This window comes from Strix uralensis, chromosome 34 (genome assembly GCF_047716275.1).
Source record: "Strix uralensis isolate ZFMK-TIS-50842 chromosome 34, bStrUra1, whole genome shotgun sequence".
Classification (NCBI taxonomy): Eukaryota; Metazoa; Chordata; class Aves; order Strigiformes; family Strigidae; genus Strix; species Strix uralensis.
In genome coordinates this window covers 2146790-2166821 of record NC_134005.1, presented here as the reverse complement: position 1 = coordinate 2166821, position 20032 = coordinate 2146790, and the positions used below count along the sequence as shown (strand labels likewise).

Here is a 20032-nt window from a genome sequence, read left to right as displayed (position 1 = left end):
CGGCCCGAGGGACGGGCAATGCGCTGCTTTGGGAAACGAGTCGTGCGGAGAGACGGGGTTCGTTCAGCGCTCCTGAAAGCGGCCCAGAAGCAAGAAGTCAGGGCTAGTGCAAACCCTGCAGCTTCTGCCCGTGGCTGGGCCCGCGGGGATGCGAACTGGCGAGGAGCGAGCCCGAGGGTCCTGGCTCGACTCCTGCCTGTCTGCCACAGCCCACGGGGCCCCGCGGGTGGAAAACCGCAGGATTCGGGCAGGTGCGCCGGCACCAAAGGGCGTGTGAGAAGACGGCTGGACGCGAGGGGGGAGTTCGCCTGGAGGTGAACTTTGTGTGGCGATGGCTGCCAGGCGCTCCCCTCCGAGCTGTGTGTGTGTCCCCAGCCGGCTGCTGGCGCGGGGGGGGGCGCAGGGCCCCGCGGTTCGCACGGAGTCAAGTGCAGAGAGCGAGAGCGGGAGCACGGAGGGACGCGGCGGCCCGTGAGCCAGCGGGGAGGTGAAACTGCGAGACGGGGCGTCCGCCAGAGCGGGCAGCACCCGCACTTCACCTCCGCGGAGCGGGCAGAGGGGCGGGGAGGGGGGGCAGGCGGCGGGGCGCGGCGGATCCCGCCCGGGAGAACAGCGGCACCGCCCCCCGACAGCCCTGCGGAAGCACCCTTCCCTCCCGCCTCTCCCCGCCGAGGGACACCCCCCCTCCGCCCCGCGGGGCCGTTCCGCAGGGCCCAGCGCGGAGTAAAGCGGCGTCCGAGCCGGGGGCACCCTCCGGTGCGCCGGGAGACGGCGGCCGCGGGACGGGGGAGCGCAGAAATCGGGAATTCCCCCCAGCCGGCGTGTCCGCCCGCCTTCCCCTCCCCAAAACACGGGGCTGGGGGCGCTCGCTGAGATACCGCGGGCGCGTAACCGAACCGGGGCCGTTTAGGCCGGGCTGTGGCGGGAGGTGACGGAAGCGCACAGCCGCAGAGCCGAGCCCCTGCGCGTTCCGCGTCCGCCCCGCGCGCTCCGGGAATAACGCGCCTCTCCCCCAAAAACTCTCCCCTCTCGCGGAGCACCCCCGGCCACGGCGGTACCCGTCCCCCGTCCCCCCGCGCCCGGCCCTCGGCTCCGCGCAGCCCTCGGGGGGGCCCCGGCCAAGCCCCGCACCCCCAAAGCGTGGCACCACCCCCCTCCCCCCCCTTCCCCCCACGCCCCCCCCCCCCCTTCCCTCTCCGCCGCAGAGACCCTCGCACCGCGCGGGCTGCTCCGCGCTGCGGAGGCTCCGCCGCAGGGCGCGGGGGGGCGGCGGGGGGGCCGCCTTCCCCTGGCCGCCAGCGCAGCCACGGTGCCCGCCGCGCCCGCCCGTCGCCCGGCTCCGAAAACAAGAAGAAACGGGGAGAAACCTCCCGCACGCTGTTTTCCCTCCAACAGCCGCTCCGTGAATTACTGCTGCGCGCTCGCCATCTCCGCGGAGAACAACGCGCGGACTGACTTCGTCGGCGCCTCCTGCTGTGTCGTTCAGAGAGGAAAGGCGCGGGCGTGCAGAAAGGGAGCGATTTGATAGAAACCGAACCCGCAGCCTCCGCGAAGCGCGCACGAACGCCCCGCACGGACTCGTTGACAGCGCGGAAAAAGGGCCGAGGAGCCAGAAACCCCGCGCAGCTGCCGCCCGTCGCAGCGCGGCCTCCCCCACCTACCGAGGTCTGGCCCCCGCCCCCCGCCGCGCTTCCCTCCGCACCCCCCGGGGCTCGTCTTCCGCGCTGCCGCCGGGGACCGACGACCGCTCCGGCGCCGCAGCTCCGCCGGTCACGGACGGTCCGGCGGTGTCCCCGGCCCCCCCGCTCTGCCCGCCGTGCCGGGCCGTGCCGCGGCTGGGCTGGCGGTCGCGCCGTGCCTGGTCGCGTCCAGAAAACCCCCCCAAGCCCCGCTTGCCTCGTCGCGGCAGCGGCTGTGGGGGCGTCAGGACTAAACTCCAGCGAGGTGTCGTCCGGGCTTAGGTCGGGTTCAGCGCGGGACAAACGGGTTTCCCGGGGCTCGGCCCCGCCCCTCGCTCAGTGACGGTCCTGCAGAATCGGCTCCGAGGGTTTGAAACAAGGGTCATGGCTTTTAGGGAGAGAAGAACACGGGGCTTCTCCTTTCCTGCAGCTGCTCGAGAGCAGAATTCCCTTTTCCCAAACGGACCGTATTTAGGGACGGACGGACCAGTCTCCGTTTGCTTTCCTGGGGCTCCGCGGCGCGTCTCGCATCTCTCGTCAGGCGGAGCTGAAACAAGGGGGGGCGGGGGGAGATGGAAACACAACGGCGAGTTTAAAGACACCTGGCGAGATAAATAGGCGCCGAGAAGCAGCCCCACCGCGGGTATTTACGGCCCCTGCGCCGGACCCGCTGTTGCTTTATTCCCCCGCGATGTGCCGGGAGCGGCAGCAGCAGCGTTTGGGGTGCGGGAACTCTGCGGGGAGGGCTGGGCTGGCGGGGGAAGGCGCCAGCAGCCTGCGGCCCCCCCGGCTGGGGATGGTCCCGGCTCTGCGGGGAGCTGAGGGCAGCCGGCGCCGAGCACCCTCTGCCCGCGGCGCGGCCGAGGCGCGGGGGTTCATTAGCCCCGCCCGGGGGTGTCGGGCTCCATTTCGGCCCCGGAGAAGGGCCCCGGGCGGCTCCGATGCTCCTTTTTCAGCTGAATGAGGAAGGTTTTCTGGCGGGACCGCGGGGGCGCAGGGGGGGGAGCGGCGAGGCCGCTGTAGGGCGGGGGGTGGCGGTTCCGGGGGGGCGCGCTCGGGCTCTGGGCGGCAGCAGGACGGACAAACCGCTCCCGCGGGCCCCGCGCTCCGCCGCCGAATCCCGGTGCCTCGCTGCCCGCCCCGGGACCGAACCCCCGTGCCGTGCTTCCGGGACCGGACCCCGACGGCGCTGCCTGTCCCGGGACCGGCCTCCGGTGACTCGCTGCCCGCCCCGGGACCGGCCTCCGGTCCCTTGTTGCCCGCCCCGGGACCGGACCCCGGTACCGCGGTCCCTGCCCCGGGACCGCCCCCGGACCGCCCCCGGTACGTCTGTGCCCGCCCCGGTTCTGGACACCGGTGCCGCGCTACCCGCCCCGGGACCGGTACCCGACGGACTTGCCCGCACCGGCACGGAACCCCGGTGCCTCCCAGCCCGCCTCGGGACTGGCCTCCGGTGCCGCGCTGCCGGGACCGGACCCCGACGGCGCTGCCTGTCCCAGGACCTGACCCCGGTGCCGCGGCCCCTCCGGCACGGGGAGGGCGGGGGCAGCCCGTCGGGACGGCTGGGGCCGTCGATGGCGCCGGCCGAGGCTGTCGGAGCCGGGCTCAGCGGGCTCGGGGAAGCTTGTTCCCCGCCCCCGGCACGGCCCTCCCGCCCCGCCGTCGCTCGCGCAGCCGGTGCCGCCGCACGCCCCGTCCGTGCCCTCGGTGCCGGCCGCGAGTGGAGGTGCCGCGGGGGGTACGAAGCTCGTTGCGAGCGTGTCTGTGAGTTCGGGGCCGGGGGGAACTGAACTGCTGCTCCCGCTCCGGGCAGCGCTTTCCCGGCGCTGGGGTTGGGTTTTCTTGCCCCGCTGCAGGAGAGAGTGGGGAGGGCAGCGGATGGTTGGAGCAGGGATCACTGCCCGGCCCTGCCCGCCCCCCCGGGTACGCGCGGCGGTGGGACCCCTTTGTTACCAGCTACCAGGAGTCTCTAGGGTGATGTCGTGAGCCTCAGAGCAAAAGTGCTTCTGGAGAACCGCGGCAATCAGTTACTGCTGTGAAAGGTGCTCTGGTGCTGTCTGAGGGGAACAAGCTGTGGGGTGCAGAGGGGTTTTGCTGGCCTGAGCGTTCAGACCTGAGTAGGATAATTTAAATCCAAACAACCCACGTGACTTTAAATATGAAGCGTTAATGTGGTTCGAAGGGGGCTATTTTCCTTCTGGTTACACCACCTGAATTACCCTGGATCAGCCTCTCGCCCTCTGTCCTTCCAAAAGCCAGGCAGAGCCCCACACCAGGAGTCCCTCGGTGCCATCAGACGCGGCTCACCCAAGGCCATGGCCCGTCCTGCAGAGGGACGGCGGTGACGCTGCTGGAAACATCGCAGTGCTGTTCCTGGGGCGCTGGCTGGGCTCTGCGCTGGGTGAGGAGCTCAGAGGAGCGGGTGTGCTGGGGCGGTGTTCACTGGGAGCAGGGAAGGGGCAGGGGTGGGGAGCTGCTCGATCCCGTTGGTCCGAGGGAATCCTCTGCAGCGGGGGGCTGGCGCAGGGACAGGGCACGGGGCTGGCAGAGAGCGCACTTGGACTTGGTGCCAGTGCCATGAGCTCCTGTGATGCTCCGGCAGCTCGTTTGTGACTGATTGTTGCTGTCTCCTGTCTCAACACTGGGATAACTGGGTGTGGGGGTGCAATTCTCACCCCTCCCCGCCCCTCCTGGTCGGGTGCTTGGTGCTGGGTGTGATTCCCCCCACCTCCCCCAGCTGTGCCCCGTCTGTGGAGATAAGGACTGAGAACGTCACCGAGCCTGGCTCCTGCCCTCCCGCCTGCTGGGGATCGGCTCTAACGGCCCCTTATCTCCTCAGGGCCGGGCACACCTGGGCCTGGGATGGGGCCAGATGGGAACAAGAACAGAGCTGCACCTTCATCAAGTTCTTGTGCAGCTGCTGGGCGGCACCAGAAGGGACCTGACAAAAGTCAATGATCTTGGACCCTCTAAACTGCGCCCCCCAGGGAGACCCTTGGAGCTCCCCTGGATCCCAGCGGCCTGTGACCAGCATCTCCCCTGAGCTGGAGCCTCGCTGGGACCAGACCCTGGAGGTGTCGTCTGCTGCCAGAGCTGAGGGCAGGCCGGGGCGAGGTGCCCCCGCTCGAGGCTCAGGGATGGCCCGCGGGGGAATGCCGAGGCCTCGGGAGGATTGGCTCTGCCCTCGAGAGGAGGGAAATGTTCTCTGAGCTCGCTGCTCTGTCACCCGCTCGGTCTCTGCTCATGGGGGGACGGACCCTCGTTTCCGGGTGTCTGTCCGTTGGTGGATGCGCAGGGATCGACGGGTCAGTGAAGGCACCGGTGAGGGAGGGAGTGTGAATCTGGGCAGTTCAGAGTCTGTGAATCAGTCGCTTTTCCTTCTTTCAGCATCTCGGAATTATTTTGTAATGATAAATTGCTGTTAGTTATTAATAAATCCAGATTTCCTGCTAAACCATCACCGCGTCAATACTATCAACCGTGACACCCAGTGCCCCCACTATGTACCACTGACCCTCTTAGTGCTCCCCAATATATCCCAGTATGTCCCAGTGCCCCCCAGTATGTCCCAATGACCCTCTTAGCACTCCCAGTACGTCCCAGTAACCACCCCAGTGCGTGCCAGTATGTCCCAGTGCCCTACAATACATCCCAGTAACACTCCCAATGCCCCCAGTATGTCCCAGTGACTATCCTACCACTCCCCAATATATCCCAGTATGTGCCAGTGCCCTGCACTATGTCCCAGTAACCATCCCAGTGGCCCCCAGTATATCCCAATAACTCTCCTAGCACTCCCCAATTATCCCAGTATGTCCCAGTGTCCTGCAATACATCCCAGTAACCCCCTCAGTGTGCCCCAGTATGTCTCAGTGCCCCCAGTACATATCAGAGACCCTCCCAGTGCCCCCCGCTATGTGCCAGTGATTCTAGCACTCCCCAATATATCCCAGTATGTCCCAGTAACCCTCCCAGTGTGCCCCAGTATGTCCCAGTGCCCCCCAGCACATCTCAGGGACCTGCCCAGTGCACCCCACTATGTGCCAGTGACTCTTCTAGTGCTCCCCAATATATCCCAGTATGTCCCAGTGTCCTGCAGTACATCCCAATAACCCTCCCAGTGCCCCCCACTATGACTCAGTGACCTTCCTAGTGCTCCCTAATATATCCCAGTATGTCCCAGTGCCCTGCAGTACGTCCCAGTAACCATCCCAGTGCCCCCCACTGTCATTGTTGAGACGGACACGACAAACACTGAATTGTGCAAAAGTGGCTACTTTATTGTTCTAACAAGCCTTTTTATAACTTTATGAAGAGTATGTGTCCATATCTGATTGGTTTAATTACAGACTAACAGTTCATGGTTGGATGAGCTCTTCTCTGCTGCAACCCCGATACCCTTCCTCTCCTTGCGGTCAGGCAGTTCCAGTCTGGCAGTTCCTTACTCTTGTTCACGCAGCTCCTCTCAGGACGTTCCAGCCTCTGAAGGGTACGTGGTTATCTGCTCAAGGTCAATATCAAACTTACATTCTGATCCCTCGGACCAGCCGAGGTCTCCCATAGTACCAGTACTGGTTCCCAGCTCCAAGCACGGAAGAGATGCTGGGCGGCTCAGGCCGCATGCTCTGCCCAAGCCAGAAGGTCACTGGGGCACAAGGGGCTGCCCTGGCTCTGAGCTCAGGGGGGAGCAGTGGGGGAGGCTCCCACGCCCCAGCCTTACCGTGGGTCCTGGCTGACGGTGGGATACAGGCAGGTACCCCTGCAGTGCACCTGGTACTGTCGCTTTGTCCCCAGGACCTCAAAATGCAGCGTCTGGTCAAACTGCCCCGGCACCGTGGAGCTGAACTGGACCTTCAGTTCCACCTCCCCGTGGGCAGGCACTATCCACCGGCAGCTGCTCAGCCTGGCAATTAAAGAGGAGGCTTCAGACATTGCTAACGAGCAAACGAGAGAAGGAGGAGGCTCATGGACTCGCCATCCCGTGGAGGCACCGGCAGAGGGTCCCTGCGGGGCTGGGGATGATGGAGCCCGTTTGGCAAGATGGACGTGAAGCAGAGGGATCACCTCCTCCCTCACAGCTCACCTGACGTATTTCCCCCGGGATGGGACCCTGTCCACGTCACTTTGGTGCCCCTCGGGGGGCCGCGTGGGTGCTCCCGTGCCCGGCTCCTGGAGACCTCTCCTGCCCCGGCTGGAGCTCCGCTTCTGCCTCACAGCCTCCCGCCTGCCCGCGGCTTTCTCCTTCCCCGACCGGCCCCTGCTTGGCGTGACCTGCTCCTCTGACACCTTCACACCAAGGGAGAGAGGAAAGGGAGAGAGGTGAGACCTGCCCCGAGACACCCCCACCCTGGAGAGAAAGCTGCAGGTTTGGTAACAGACAGGAGAGAGAATAAACCACCAACCCCCTCTGCCCATGGATTTGGTCTTCCTTATGGGACTTTGTTTCGCCTACAACACCCCTCCTTGCCCAGGACCCTCTCCTCAAGGGAAGTTGAAGGTTTTAGCTGATTTTTTTTTCTCTCATCTCACAGAACTGCCCGATGTCTCAAGCAGAGCTGTCTCTTTTAAACAGAGAGGAGGGATGCCTGCAGACACAGGGCCCCGTCATGTCTTCACTGCCCTTCCACAGTGATCCTTTTCCATCCCACCTCCCCCCATGGCCCCATCCAGCCTGGCCCCTGCCCTGGCACCTTCACTGCAGGCACAACGGGGACATCCAACAAACTTCTGGTTTTCTTCTTTCCTTCTTCTGCAGTGGCGCCTCCTGGCACCACAAAGGTGAAGTGCTCGAGGGCTTCTCCTGCTGCAGGGACCATCCGCTTCTCCGGGTAGCGGATCACAGAGTAAAAAGCAGTAGGTGGAATGGGAGGCCCCGAGGGACCCAGTCCCAGGTCATCCAGGATCTAAAGCATAAGAGAAAACCCTGTTTATAGTCCCGTCGCCTTCATCCTCACACTTCCTGAAAGGCACCGAGCTTTTGGCAATGGGTTTTTTTATTTAGATGGAGCACAGTGCTTTTTTATGCCCAGTGGGGTGGGCAGGCTCCAGAGCAGTGCCAGGACCTACAAGTGGGACCTAGAGAGAAATCTCAACTCTGAGTGACTCAGCTGAAGGAAACAATGACCAGGAGTTGCCCTGCCCTGGGACCATTTTTAATGATTTCCAGACTGGGAAACTCTCCAAACAGAGAGGATGTTCCAACAGAGAGCCCTCCCTCTTTCCATCCATCTGGGGGATGGCAAGAACTTCCCCAGCCACGTGGCTGCTGTGAAGCCATCGCGGAACATCATCAGTGGCCTGGACAAGGCTCTGTGCTGTTGTCACCTGGTGGGACACAATGCACCAGGGCCCAGACCACGGCAGGCTCAGCATCTGAGCCTCACAAGGGCTTTACCTGCTCTGCCGCTGGCAGCTTGCCGCTCTCCAGGATTGCCCTAGTCACATCTGCAGAGCTCAGCACCTGGATGTCCAAGCAGGGCACCCCGACGTCCTGGCCTTTGGCTGACCCTTCTGCACCTTCCCCTTCCAGCCCAGATAACTTGGAGTCCTCAAGAGCCTTCAGTTTTTCCAGATGCTCCTTCTCTCTGTCCTTTCGGCTCCTCCGCCTGGATAAATGCTGGCGCTGGCCTTGTACTTGGTGCTGCACCACCTCTTGGTTCAGAGGGGACAGCAGGATACCCTGAGCCCTGTCCCAGGATGACAAAATATGTGTGACATCCCTCTGCGATGCCTCGTAGCTCTTAAACCTCAGGGCCAAGTTCTTCTCGCTGTCACTCTGCGCCTCGGTTTTGGTTTCCCCCTGTTCTGGGTCTGCAGGTTGCACAACCTCCAGGGGGCAGGCCTCTGTCGGGGGAGCCTTGCTCTGCTTCTTCTCATCTTCCTTGTCACTTGCAAGAGAGTCTGGGTGCTCCTCTGCAGATCCCTTCTTCTCTCCCCCCTCGGTGACATTGGACAGGTTGCCAGTGGATGCGCTGGTGTTGCTAGTGGATGCGTTCGTGTTCTGGGCAGGAGGAGCAGGACAAAGCGGTGAGCATTTCAAAGCACCAACTCAAATGCTGTAGGACAGCGGCGATCTTTGCAATAGCACCCCACGCCTCATCTGAGACCTGTGCTAGGTGCTCTACAAATCCCAATTCAGAACGCAGCTGGTACCCAGTTGAGCTCAACTGAAACTAAACTCCCCAGCGCCAGACTGATGAGGAGTCCTGCAAACCAGCTGAGAAACAGAACAGCTTCCCCAACCCAAACAGGGAACTTAAGACACCCCCTTACTCTTGTGCAGTCCTCCGGGCACGTTTCTGGTGTGCTGAGCATCCATCCCTGTGTCTGGCTGACACTTTGGGAAGTCTGGCTGCTAATGAATTCCTAAAGGGCCTGGTGGTATCTCCTGCCAGACAGGTAGCAAAAGACACCACATCCCAGGCGGGTCATGGCTCAGAGGTGTAAGTCACATGCAGAACGGGGAGAAATGCTGGACTAAAACTATCTAGGGCTTGGAGTTACGTGAAGCCATGACTCAAAGGCAGCATGACCCTAGAAGAACAGCTCTACCCAACAAACCCATGTGAAAATACCCCTGGTGAAGCAGCAGCACGATCAAACACCGGCTGCTGTTTCCCAGCACAGCCCCGTGTGTTGCTGACGGCCAGGTACCCACCCCCAGCACTGCGGGGGGCTGCTGGCTTCGCCAGGAATGGTACGGCTCAGCAGGAGGGTCCCCAGGGCTTTCACTCATCTCTATAAACACAACCACCCACCTGCCTGACTCCAGGCTGGCTTTTCTTCCTTGAAGCATTTTCTTTGTCTTTTCCAAGCTTTCTCTTGGCCCACTTAGACAACATCTTCAGCAATTCTTCCTCCCTCAAGCGTTCTAGCTCCCACCGGTGCTTTTCCTCAAGCTCTCGAGCCAGCCGCTCCATCTCCCTTCAGCAAGACAAACAGAAAACATCCCCGAGAGTCACCACCAGAAATCTGGGCTCGCTGCAATCCCAGCTGGTCCCGCACTTCATTCACTGACCCTAAGGCCAGGCACAACTGTTAGACCAGCTCTGTGGACTTCCCTCAACCTGGGGAGGCTGGGACATCCAAAGTGAGGGAAGTGGGAGGGGACCTCCCGGGCCTGCCAAATCTAGGCTTTGCTGTCACAAGGTCTAAATTGCACTACTTCTCCAATAAGGTCCACCTGGACACCTCCAGCATGCTGCCAAAGACTGATCCACCATTGCTCCACACTGGAGCCTGAAGTTCTCAATATCCAGCTCACAAATCACTAACACCTGCTTATCCCTGCACCAATACTTGGCTTATCCAGCCCTTCTCCCTGGGCACAGCCTGCTCCTTAGTGAGACTAGCCATACCAATCAGAAAGCAAAGGCTGCAGTAACTGCCCTCCTGCAAAACAGGCTCCAACCAACCAGGTTTCCTGCTGGAACCCAGCTGGGACCATGGGAAACTTGGGCTGCCTGTCCTGGAAATCACAGTTTGAAGCAGCCCTAGTGATCTCCTCCCAGGGAAACAAACTTCAGCTGGGGCTGAAAGAAGTGCTGAAACACAGGCTCGCTTTAAGCAAGTCCCTCCCCAAGTTTCAGGCAGGGGTTAATAGAGGCTTAAGCTTATCCTGTGTATGCTCTTGAACAGGGCTGCTTTGCTGGATCAGAGTTTCTCCAGGCTCACCTGCTGCTGCAGCTGAAGGTGAGCCTAAGAGACACCAGCTTTTGGGGCTGGTGTCACTCAGTAAGGAAAACCCTGGGAGCTCAGCAGTGCAAGGGCCTCACCTACGGCAGGACTGGGATCCAAACCAAGCCAGCACAGCTGCACCTCACACCAACCCACACCACAACCCCTCTGGTTTGGTGAAGAAGGGCGATGAAGATGAGAATGAACATAATTAACTTAGAGACACTGGTAAGCACAGTGGCAAGGGAAGCACAGAGCCCAGCTCCCTGCAGCCAGTGTCGAAGCCGAAGGGCTCACCACTAAAACGGAGAGAAGATGTTCTCATCTCACCGGAGGAAGATCCCTCCTCTGCTGGGAACCAGGGAGGTGGAACTGGCAATCCTTGTGCTGCTGGTAATTAATGCTTTTGGCCTTGGTAACCCCTCTGAGCACAACCAAGGTCTATGGAGCAGGGAAACCCTTTGGGGACACTATCCTGGGGAGGCACCCATAGAAGGCTTACAGACCTTTTCTTCCTCTCACGCTGGACTTGCAGTATACTGTTATCAAAGTGAATTTTCTCCTCCTCGGTGAGGGCATCATACTCGTCCTCTTCCATCTCCCAGAGACGTGCTTTCTCCCTCCTGGCAGCTTCTTCCCGCTCCCGTCCTTCAGCACAGACCAGAGAAGAAACCATCAGTGCCTGCAAGCAGAGCTTGCTGCTCTGGGTGAGCTGCCAGGATTCACAACTCTGTCCCGACCCAGACTGTCATCCTGCCAGGAGATACTGGCGAGCTCACATCCCTGCTTCAGAATTCAGATAAGCCCCAAACTATGGCTGGTCAGTGAGTTCCCATGCCATGCCTGGCTCACATGCACCAGCACTGTGGACAGCTGGCCAGTGATTAGTTATTGAGCCACAACAGCTTGCACTTGTGCCCAGTCTTTAATGTTAGAGACTGAGGTCAGCCTCAGCATTGCTGTATTTTAAGCAACTGTGAGCTGAGTGCTGGCTACACCGAGGCAGAAGGTGGAAGGATTAATAAAAACATCTCTTACAAGTTCTGCTGGTAACCCAGATACACACGGGTAAGGCTGAGGGCTTGAGAGAGAAGATTTCAGAGTTACGAAGACGAAGAGTCTCACCTTCCTGCTCTTTTGTGGCCATCTCCCTGGCTTTCAAAGAAGCATAATCCTGGAACAGGTTCACAAAATAGATGTGAGGCCGATTTCTGACAGCTTTGAGCAGGCAGAGGAGAGCAGACGCCGTGTTGTGTGCAAAGGGGGTCTCCAGGCCATCAAACACCACTCCCTGGTAGCAGTCGCTCAGCTGCAGATAAAGTCAAAAAGGAAGAGAAAGTCAGCTGTCGCACGCATTGGGCTCTCAGCTAGTCACTAAAGCCTGATGTCAGAGATCACCAGCCATCACAGTTCCAAGTGCAGCAGCTCAGACAAGCTCTGATCTTTCCCCACGCTCTGCCAACTTATGGCATCTGCAGCTTCACCCACGGATCCCTGCACGCAGCCCAGGACTCCTCCAAGAGCAGGCACAGCCCTCCTCCTCTCGGAATTGTACCTCGCTGCCTGTCTCTCTGTAGCAAGAACGTACCATTTGCCCCCACCCCACGTACCTGCAGCCTTTCAGAGAGGATGGCCACCAGCAGCTCCTCGGGCAGCACGCAGCTCCTAAAGCCCAGCTCTCCTGATGTGCTGCCACTGATGCTCAGCTCTCGCTGCGCAGGAATGCAGGGAAGGGGAGAGAGGTGAGAACTTGATGAGCCCTGCAATGTTGAACACCACAAGAAAAATCAACCACTTTGGAAACCCCCAAAACAATTCCAACTGCTGGGCTTGGAGCTGGGGTTTCTCACTAGCAGGAGACTAGAACAAAACTGCAGGCCAGCAGCTCCAAGGGACCACGCTGGAGGGTGCATCCGTGGCCAGCAGAGACCCAAGCTTGCAAGCCCCCAGCGCAGCATCCCGCAGCTTTGCCCACCGCTGCAGCCACGTTAGCCAGGACTGCACTTTGCCAACAATCTGTTAAGATGCCGCAGAGTTTCTCTGCCAGAGCACAGGGTTTCATTCCCACCCTGAGCCATGCCCAGCCTGCCCAGCTGGCTCTCTGCACTACAGACCCCCGCACCAGGCTCTGGATGACGCAGAGCCTCCACTGGAAGCGGCACCTTCACTTCTCAGAGGCAACAGAAAGGTCCCAGGCATTAACCAGTGCACATCGTGCTTCACCTGGGAGCCTGTCAGATCCATCAGATGCTGTTTCTGGGATTGCGGGGTGGGGCCATCTGTCTTCTTCTTGCCCGCCACAGCGCTCACCTGGCCTCGGGACCTGACGGACCGCCGGCTAAGTTTGTCCACAGAGCTGGACCGGCTCATGTCTAGGCTGCGCTTGGCCTTGGTGCCGAACTGCAGGCTGAGGGACGCATCTGCGTTGTGACCTGTGAAGGGGACAGACACTCAGTGGGGAGCAAGCAGGCACCTTCCACCCCAACGGGCACAGCCCTGCGCCCTGGCAGGGACACAGCCATTGTTCCCCAGCCTGCTGGGCACTAGCAGCACCCATCTCCAGAAGCAGCTCCTGCCCTGCTTCTCTTATTAGCATGGTAAAGCACACCACCTGATACTGGATTTTAAAGCCAGAGAGTTTTTAAGGCACAGCTCTGCGTCCCTCCTCACAAATGTGCACGCAGGTGACACTGCACAGTAGCTCCCCTATGGATCAAGCCAAGGCTCCACCCTCCAGGAGCATCATTTCTGTACCTTGCACCCATCCTGCATTCTCACATGGAGACGGTAACATGCAGCCCTGCCCCAGCTGCATCCCCCATCTCCACTGGAGCTAAATCCTCCTCATGGGATAACCCCACCCAGGGCCCAGACCCTTCTTCCTTCCACCAGCTCCCAACCCAACCAGGTTCAAAGCTGAGCAATGCAAAACTTCCCCCACCAGAACCAGGGTCTGGCCTCACCCTGCAGAGCGCGGGGCACCAACTGCCCAACCAGGTTTTCTAAAAGTCTCTGGTCTCAGGTGGAGAACAGCACCACATGCACGAGCTGCGTGACCTGACAGTGTGTATAGGAGAACCTCTGGAGAAAAGAGCTCATCTGCAGCGTCTCATCTGAAACTCTGGGAGGTTGTTCTTCCCTTCCTCTCATGTTTCTGAAGCCACACTCAAAGTCAGTTGTCTAGTGCTTAATGAGCAGCTTCAGAGGGCTTCTTGGTTGTTAAAGTGGGCAGCAGTTCTGCCTGATGGCCACGAGGAGCCAGCTGGATTCAGCTTTAAGGAAATATAAAAAAACCCTGAGAAAAATACAGGTGTGCTTCACCACTCCTAGGAAAAGGAGTATGTGCTGAGAAGCCCAGAGGCAGTAAAAGTGCCCCTGTCTGAGCCCTTAAAACAGAGATTATTTTTTTTAATAACATGAGATGCTTTATGAAATGGCTTTGCTACATGCTGCACCCACGTTCCCTAGGAGACCCAAGGGCTGTCAGAGTTCCTCTCTGGAGCAAGCAGAAGTGGATGGTCATGGTGGGTTTCTGAAGCGCTGCTCTGGGTCCAGCGTTTCTCCTTACCAGCACCCTCTGCCTCCTTGCAGCTCTGCTCGATGGCAGCCCTGATGCACAGCTCCCGGGCGCGCAGCCCTGCCGAGCTGCTCCTGTCCGAGATGGCTTCTCTCACCACGGTGTCGATGGACAAGCAGGCAGCGCCGTAATATTTGGACAGAGCAACCGCTGCCGCTGTCTTTCCTTGAGAGAGAGGAAGACTGCTTGGTGACACTTGCACGTGAAGCATTTTCAGGGACAGGCTCTAGAAAGTCCCCAGACAGGATTTCAAAGTTTCAAGGACAGTCGGAAATCAAGTGCCCCTTTAGGGGAGACCGTGAGGGAGGTAGCTGAGCATGGCTAGAAGCGTTGTCCTCTAGAGCCAGGAGGATCACCTCCACCTCACATCCAGCTGAGCACTTTGTCCCTCGTGGTGACCTCAACCCTGGGCCAGAACATTGTTTCGAGCCCTGTCCCGCCACCACTCAGAGCGTTCGCCAGCCTGTGCTGGCCGGCGCTGCCTCAGGCAACATCTGGGCACGGTCTGGGGGTCAGCGTGGGCGAGGGACTGCTCCCATGAGGCTACAGGGGCACTAGGCACTGTGCTCCCATGAAGCAACGGGGACATGGCCACCCTGTGTGGGGGAACGATAGCCTAGCTGTGTGGACACAGGGTGAGCCACAGCCCTTGCCCCAGCTGGTGAAGGCCTGGGACCATTTCATGTACCAGCAGAGCTGCGGCTTACCTCGCTTCGCTTCAACTGGTCAACCAAGCACCACGGCCCTCCAGGATGTGTCTCTCCTGCTTCCCCCCTCCTTGCAGCCACAGGCTGCGGCTCACCTACCTGTCAGGGGTGCCCCATGGATGATGACGACGATCCCTCTGCGGTTTCGGGCCGCGCGCCCCTCTGCAGAGATATCGATGCCAAGGTGGCGGGCGATGGCCCTATAGACAGGGCTGTCGGCCAGTTCTCCCGCGGCCGCCTTGCTGCTGGCGATGCTCTGCCGATGCTCTGCTGTGCAGAACCAGATAGAACAGTCAGCCTCCTGCCTACCTATGATCCTGATCATCCTCCCCATCCCCTCAGATCCTGGGAGAGAAGACTTTGCTGAAACCAACACCACACCGAGGTCTCACCATGTCCCTCCTTTAGGCTTGTGCAGATCAGGGTCTGCCCTAGATGGTGGTCAAGGTGCCTGTTCAGAGTATAGGAAATGGGGTGGCAGAAAGAGGAAAGAGCAAGCATTTGGCAACACCTAAAAGGACTGGGCCAAATCTCCCATGCCCTGTCAACATGGTCCTCATGGGAGTTTGGTCCCAGGTCCTGCTGAGTAAGGGGGGGACAGGCAGAACCAGGCATTTTACACCGTCCCAAGGGAGAGGCTCCATTTACGGATCAAGCGATTATCCAAAAGCTGGATGCTTTAGGAGTATTATACCAGGAGATGTAGCTGGGCTCTGAATTCACCATAACAGCATTTGCAAAGAGCTCCCACCTTTGCCCTTAGGAGGTCACCAAAAGCCATCTCGGCTTGCAGTGTCACGCAGGACAGAGAGCGCGCTGCCCTGCCTAGGAAAGGGAACAGCATCATCCTGATCCCAGCAGCTCCTGGGGGAAAAGGTGCTCATTTGGCAAAACTGGGGAGAACCTCTCTGGCCTCTCACTTGTCCCTGCCCTGTCTGCAACATTACCCATCCCCTGTCTTTTCTCAACACCTTCCTCCTCCTCCACATTCAGATTTAGAGTCCACCTTGTTGGACTGGCTTTCATCAAACACGGAGGGAAAAATGAATGAGTTCTGGGATGAGACAGTGTGAATGACCCCAGCAGAGGACTTTCTTCCTTGATCTGACAGAGACTGGACTTCTTCAAAGTTTGCTGAGGAGGAAGGACATGGGGAGGGAAGAAGAGGGTGGACATGGCCAGGCAATCTGCTCTTTGCCATTTGCCACTTTGCATGGCCACGTGCAAAGTTTCCCAAGGAGAAGTCTGTCCAAGCTGTCTCTGCCGTCGGGGGGATTTTGAGTTTGTGCTTTTGGTGCTGGGAAGGAGCAAATATAAGATAGCTGGTGGTATTAGACCTGGTCCTGCTGGCTGAAGAACTCATCCAATCCTATTTTTTGTGGTTAGGGGACACAAGAGGACAACATGATTATCTCCCCGGTCCATGGCAGGCAGATATGAGCTTGCTTTGGCTGCACTCAGGGCTGGTAGGGGATGCGTGTTACAAGCCACAGACCTTCACGCTGGAATTCCTCCACCCAGCTGGGGAATGGGTGGCTGCTAAAAGCCTGGGCTTCCCATGGAGAGCTCGGGTGTGTGGGCTGGACTCCCCGCTGTGTCCACACTCAGGACAGCCAATGCCAAACCCTCACCGTTGTCCTGGCCTGCTGGTTCCCCAGTCTTGGACTTCGTCTGCTCATCCTGCAGCCTCTTCTGGTCCTGATAATATTCCAGCACCTCAGGGGGCAGCTTCTCACCCGGGGCACGTGGAGGCAGCAATAAGGTGTTGCGGCAGTCATAGTCTTTAAGTGTCTGCAGGATCTGTGCACGTAGGGAAGAGAAGCCATATGCAGGACGTGTTTCTAACAACACGGACTATCCAAGCCCCTCCACAGTCTGCCAGCAGAGCTGGCTAACCCTGAAATGCCACCAGACTTTGCCCTGGGGACTGTCTCCATCTCCCTGGCACAAACCCGGGAATGCTGGAGCACTGTGAAGCTACGGGAGCGTGCACATGGGGACCAGACCTTCCCTCTCACCTGCTCCTCAGCAAGGTACTGCTGGTCAAACTCCAGCGAGTAAAACTCGATGGGGAACTCGCATGGGTTCTTCACCACCACCGTCCCCTCTGCTTCACAGCTGTATGGCAGCAACGGTCCCAGCTCGAGCACTGGGGGGCTGAACTCCAGCTGTGGCTCCAGCCCACGCCCCGAGAGCTGCAGCTGGAGGTGCTGGCTGCTCTGGAAAATGTTAATCTTCAGCTCACTTCTGTAGGACTTCTGAAAAGAGAGAAGCACAGAAAACTCCTCCATGAAGTCCCAGGTGACAGGGCCTCAAATTCAACTCTTGCCCCAAGGCAGGGGTGTCACCAGTACCTCTAAGGGGAATGGAAAACAGATATTTACTTCCAGCAGGGGCTACAGCATCTGCATGCTGGCTCTGAGTAACTGGGATGAATCCTGGTGTGAAGTGTAACTGGTGTCAGACGAATCTAAAATGCACTATCAGATGTTTTCACCTAGTCACGAGGGAGTGTGATGCTCATGAGAAAGGTCCTCAGGGTTATGTTGCCCAGACACAGTCCTGGCACTGCTGCATCAGGCAAACATCAGCTCGATGAATGAGGCAGATGAGCTCGCACTGGCTAGAAATAAGGGTCGTCTTCTCTGCTCAGTGTTTAGCTCTGGTCAAAGCCAGACACAAGATGGTTACACCTCTACAGCAATTAAAACATCCCTGGGACTGTTCCCAGGCACGGAAGCACTTGTGTCCATCCTGTTACCCACTGCCAGTTTCCAAGTCACGGTGGCCACAGGCAAACTGCCTTTGGGAACGCCCCATCATTTCAGCTGACTCCCAGACTGCCTGGGAACGTGCAGGCAGGCTGGGCCAGAGCCACAGGGACTGCTGGCAGCACACCACTCCAGGCGACTGTCCTGCCGTGCCCAGGAAGGTGCGTGGTGGCTGTTTTGTCTGCTGGTACCAGCAGCAGGACTTGCCTAGATTGGCCCTTCCAGGGTTATCCCCTGCAAGCGCACCAGCTGCTCTGCACCAGGGCGTTGCAGCCTCAAACAGGCCCGTGCAAGGGGGAGATGAGGGCAAACAGGCAGATTTCCCCCCATGCGCCGAGAGGCAGCCACCCCACCGTGCCCTGATGCTGAGCAAGCTCCCCAGGGGATTTCAAAGCCCCTCTCAGAAGAGTGTGCTGCAGGGGAAACTGAGGCACAGTGGGCACGGGGCTGGCAGAAAGCTCTCTGTGGAGGCAGACGCCGTCTCCTCCTCCCTGTGCTGGGCTCTCGTTACCACACTGCCCTGCCAGACCTCTTGGGGGTGACACTCGCTGATCTCACCTCTTCTGTGGGTGAAAACCTGACTTGCACGTTGCAGCGCTGTCCTGGAGCGAGGGCTCCAGCCGAGGGCAGCGCCTCGAAGACACAGGGCTGGGCCTTCAACTTCTGGGGCACCTTCTGACGCCTCCTCGCTGGCCAATGTCTGTCCACCTGAGAACAAAAAACCAATTGTGTGAGGTCTCCTTGGTCTGTGAGGACAGACCCTCGGTTCCTGCAGTGCTCTGAGACACCGTCATGGTGCTGAGGGCACCCACAGCCAAACCAGCCGAGGCCACCTCTGGCCTAGAACTGGAGGGAAAACAGGCAGGGCAGGCAGATGGGGAGGCACCATCCTCAGAAGAGGAGGAACGGGGGAAGGTGGCAGAGAAGTGAAGCACCAGCTAATGCACAGGTCCATGTGAGCCAGCCTTGCTCTGTACCCTCCAAAGCTTCCTCAGATGAGCTGTAGCCCAAGTGCTCATGCAGCCACAGGGGCAGAAAGGGCAAGAGAGGCAAAGAAAACCCAACCGAGAAGTTACGTGTTACACATTGTCTGTGCTTTACCTTCTTAACAGGCTCATTGATAGTGATGAGCCAGTTACAGGGGACCTGGAGCTGATTGTGGAGCTGGACAGTTTCTTCCTGGCACTGCCCACACTGGAGAGTGGAGAACTCCAGTCTGTCCCTGGAGACGCAGAGGGATGGCATGGCCACGCTGGCATGGAGGTGGACGTGGAACGTGGGGCCTTCTGCTACCTAGGGAAGGACAGATCATCCAGCTGAGAGCCCCGGTGACATCTGCTGCTGTCACCGACTCTCCACCTGCCCCGAGAGGTGCACGGGCACAGCAGGGTGAGGAAGCACGCCATAGGTACCGTGATGGGCAGGAGCACGTCCACCTCTCCCAGTGGCAGGCTGGCGCTCTGTGGGTCGAAGTGCACTTCAAACACCTTGGTCTCGCAGCAGAGCAGGTGCTTCACGTGGTCCAGATCCACACTGAAACCTTGAACGGATGAAAATAAAGCAGCTGAGATACACAATCGACATGAACGTGTCACAAGCACGTTGGGGCCATATGTCCTGGCTGGCAGCTCTGCGAAGGACCCCTTTGTACCTGTGGAGAAGACTGCTACTCCTTCTCCCTTGTCACCACACAAGGAGAAAGGGCTTTCACAGCCAGAATCCAAGACCCACATGGTAAAAAGGAAACATCTCAGTTGAGGAGCTCCAACCATTCCTTCACTAGGCATCCCAGGGAAGGATGCACAGACCTCTCCAAAGGAGAATTTCCAACTAAGATTCCCCCATGCCATGGTGCTCCCTGAAAAACAATTTAGAGGAGGCACCTGATCACCCTTCAGACACGGCGAGTCACCGTTTGCTGGTACTGCAGCCTTACATCAAGGCCTGTTTTGATACAACAGAGGGCCTCACAGGCTGTCTTCTCTATAGAGGCTGAACAGAAGTGCTATGGCATTATGAACTTTAAACAAAGCACTTCCAAACCACAAAGCGTCCATCTGTTTGCAACACAAGCCCATGGAGTGCCCATCAGGTGATGCTCATGGTAGCCAAGAGCAGAACATGCTGAGAGGTGACCAAGGTGATCAGCCCATCCAGCCCCTGCAGGGAAGTGTTAGGGCAGGCACGGGCAGGCCGGGTCTCTGAGCACTGCTGGCCAGGAGAACTCAGGCTCTAAAGCACCAGGCAGAGGGTCCCAAGGAGGAAAAAGTTATACACACAAGCACTCAAAAAAACTCCCCATGTCCAGTGGCTTAAGCTAATCTGTCAGAGACAGCTCCTTCAAGCCCACGTGAAGTCTCTCCAGCACTGGTTACCTGTGTCACGCAGGACCCGTCTATCAGCGTGGAAGGACACAGGGAACTGCCCGGTGTTGGTGATCCTCACGACGTGCGTGGGGGTGTTACCGAGAATCACGTACCCAAAGTCCAGGAGGTACTCGGGCAGCTCAGCTCTGAAAGGAGGAGTAAGGACAGTCCTTAAACCACAGCCTGGCTACATTTCCAAGAGCATGGAAGATGCAAATAGAGTGAGTATTTCTGGATTCACTGCTGTAAAAACTCA

The 20032-nt window shown here is 59.1% G+C and overlaps 1 protein-coding gene across 1 annotated transcript in view; it reads right to left on the bottom strand.

Annotated features, from left to right (window-relative positions):
* Positions 1-2357: 2357 nt before the first annotated feature.
* Positions 2358-20032, bottom strand: part of LOC141936827 (hydrocephalus-inducing protein homolog) — a 99689-nt gene continuing 82014 nt past the window's right edge. Inside the window, exons 35-54 of the mRNA XM_074854149.1 lie at positions 19786-19922; positions 18823-18950; positions 18512-18703; positions 17969-18118; positions 16658-16897; positions 16271-16439; positions 14739-14909; positions 13924-14097; positions 12666-12787; positions 11966-12067; positions 11481-11664; positions 10862-11003; positions 9437-9602; positions 8506-8679; positions 8074-8328; positions 7370-7582; positions 6763-6965; positions 6400-6582; positions 3324-3441; positions 2358-2696 (exon numbers count right to left, since the gene is read on the bottom strand). Coding sequence (XP_074710250.1) covers positions 2358-2696; positions 3324-3441; positions 6400-6582; positions 6763-6965; positions 7370-7582; positions 8074-8328; positions 8506-8679; positions 9437-9602; positions 10862-11003; positions 11481-11664; positions 11966-12067; positions 12666-12787; positions 13924-14097; positions 14739-14909; positions 16271-16439; positions 16658-16897; positions 17969-18118; positions 18512-18703; positions 18823-18950; positions 19786-19922 — 3562 coding nt within the window. The remainder of the gene's footprint in view (positions 2697-3323; positions 3442-6399; positions 6583-6762; positions 6966-7369; positions 7583-8073; positions 8329-8505; positions 8680-9436; positions 9603-10861; positions 11004-11480; positions 11665-11965; positions 12068-12665; positions 12788-13923; positions 14098-14738; positions 14910-16270; positions 16440-16657; positions 16898-17968; positions 18119-18511; positions 18704-18822; positions 18951-19785; positions 19923-20032) is intronic.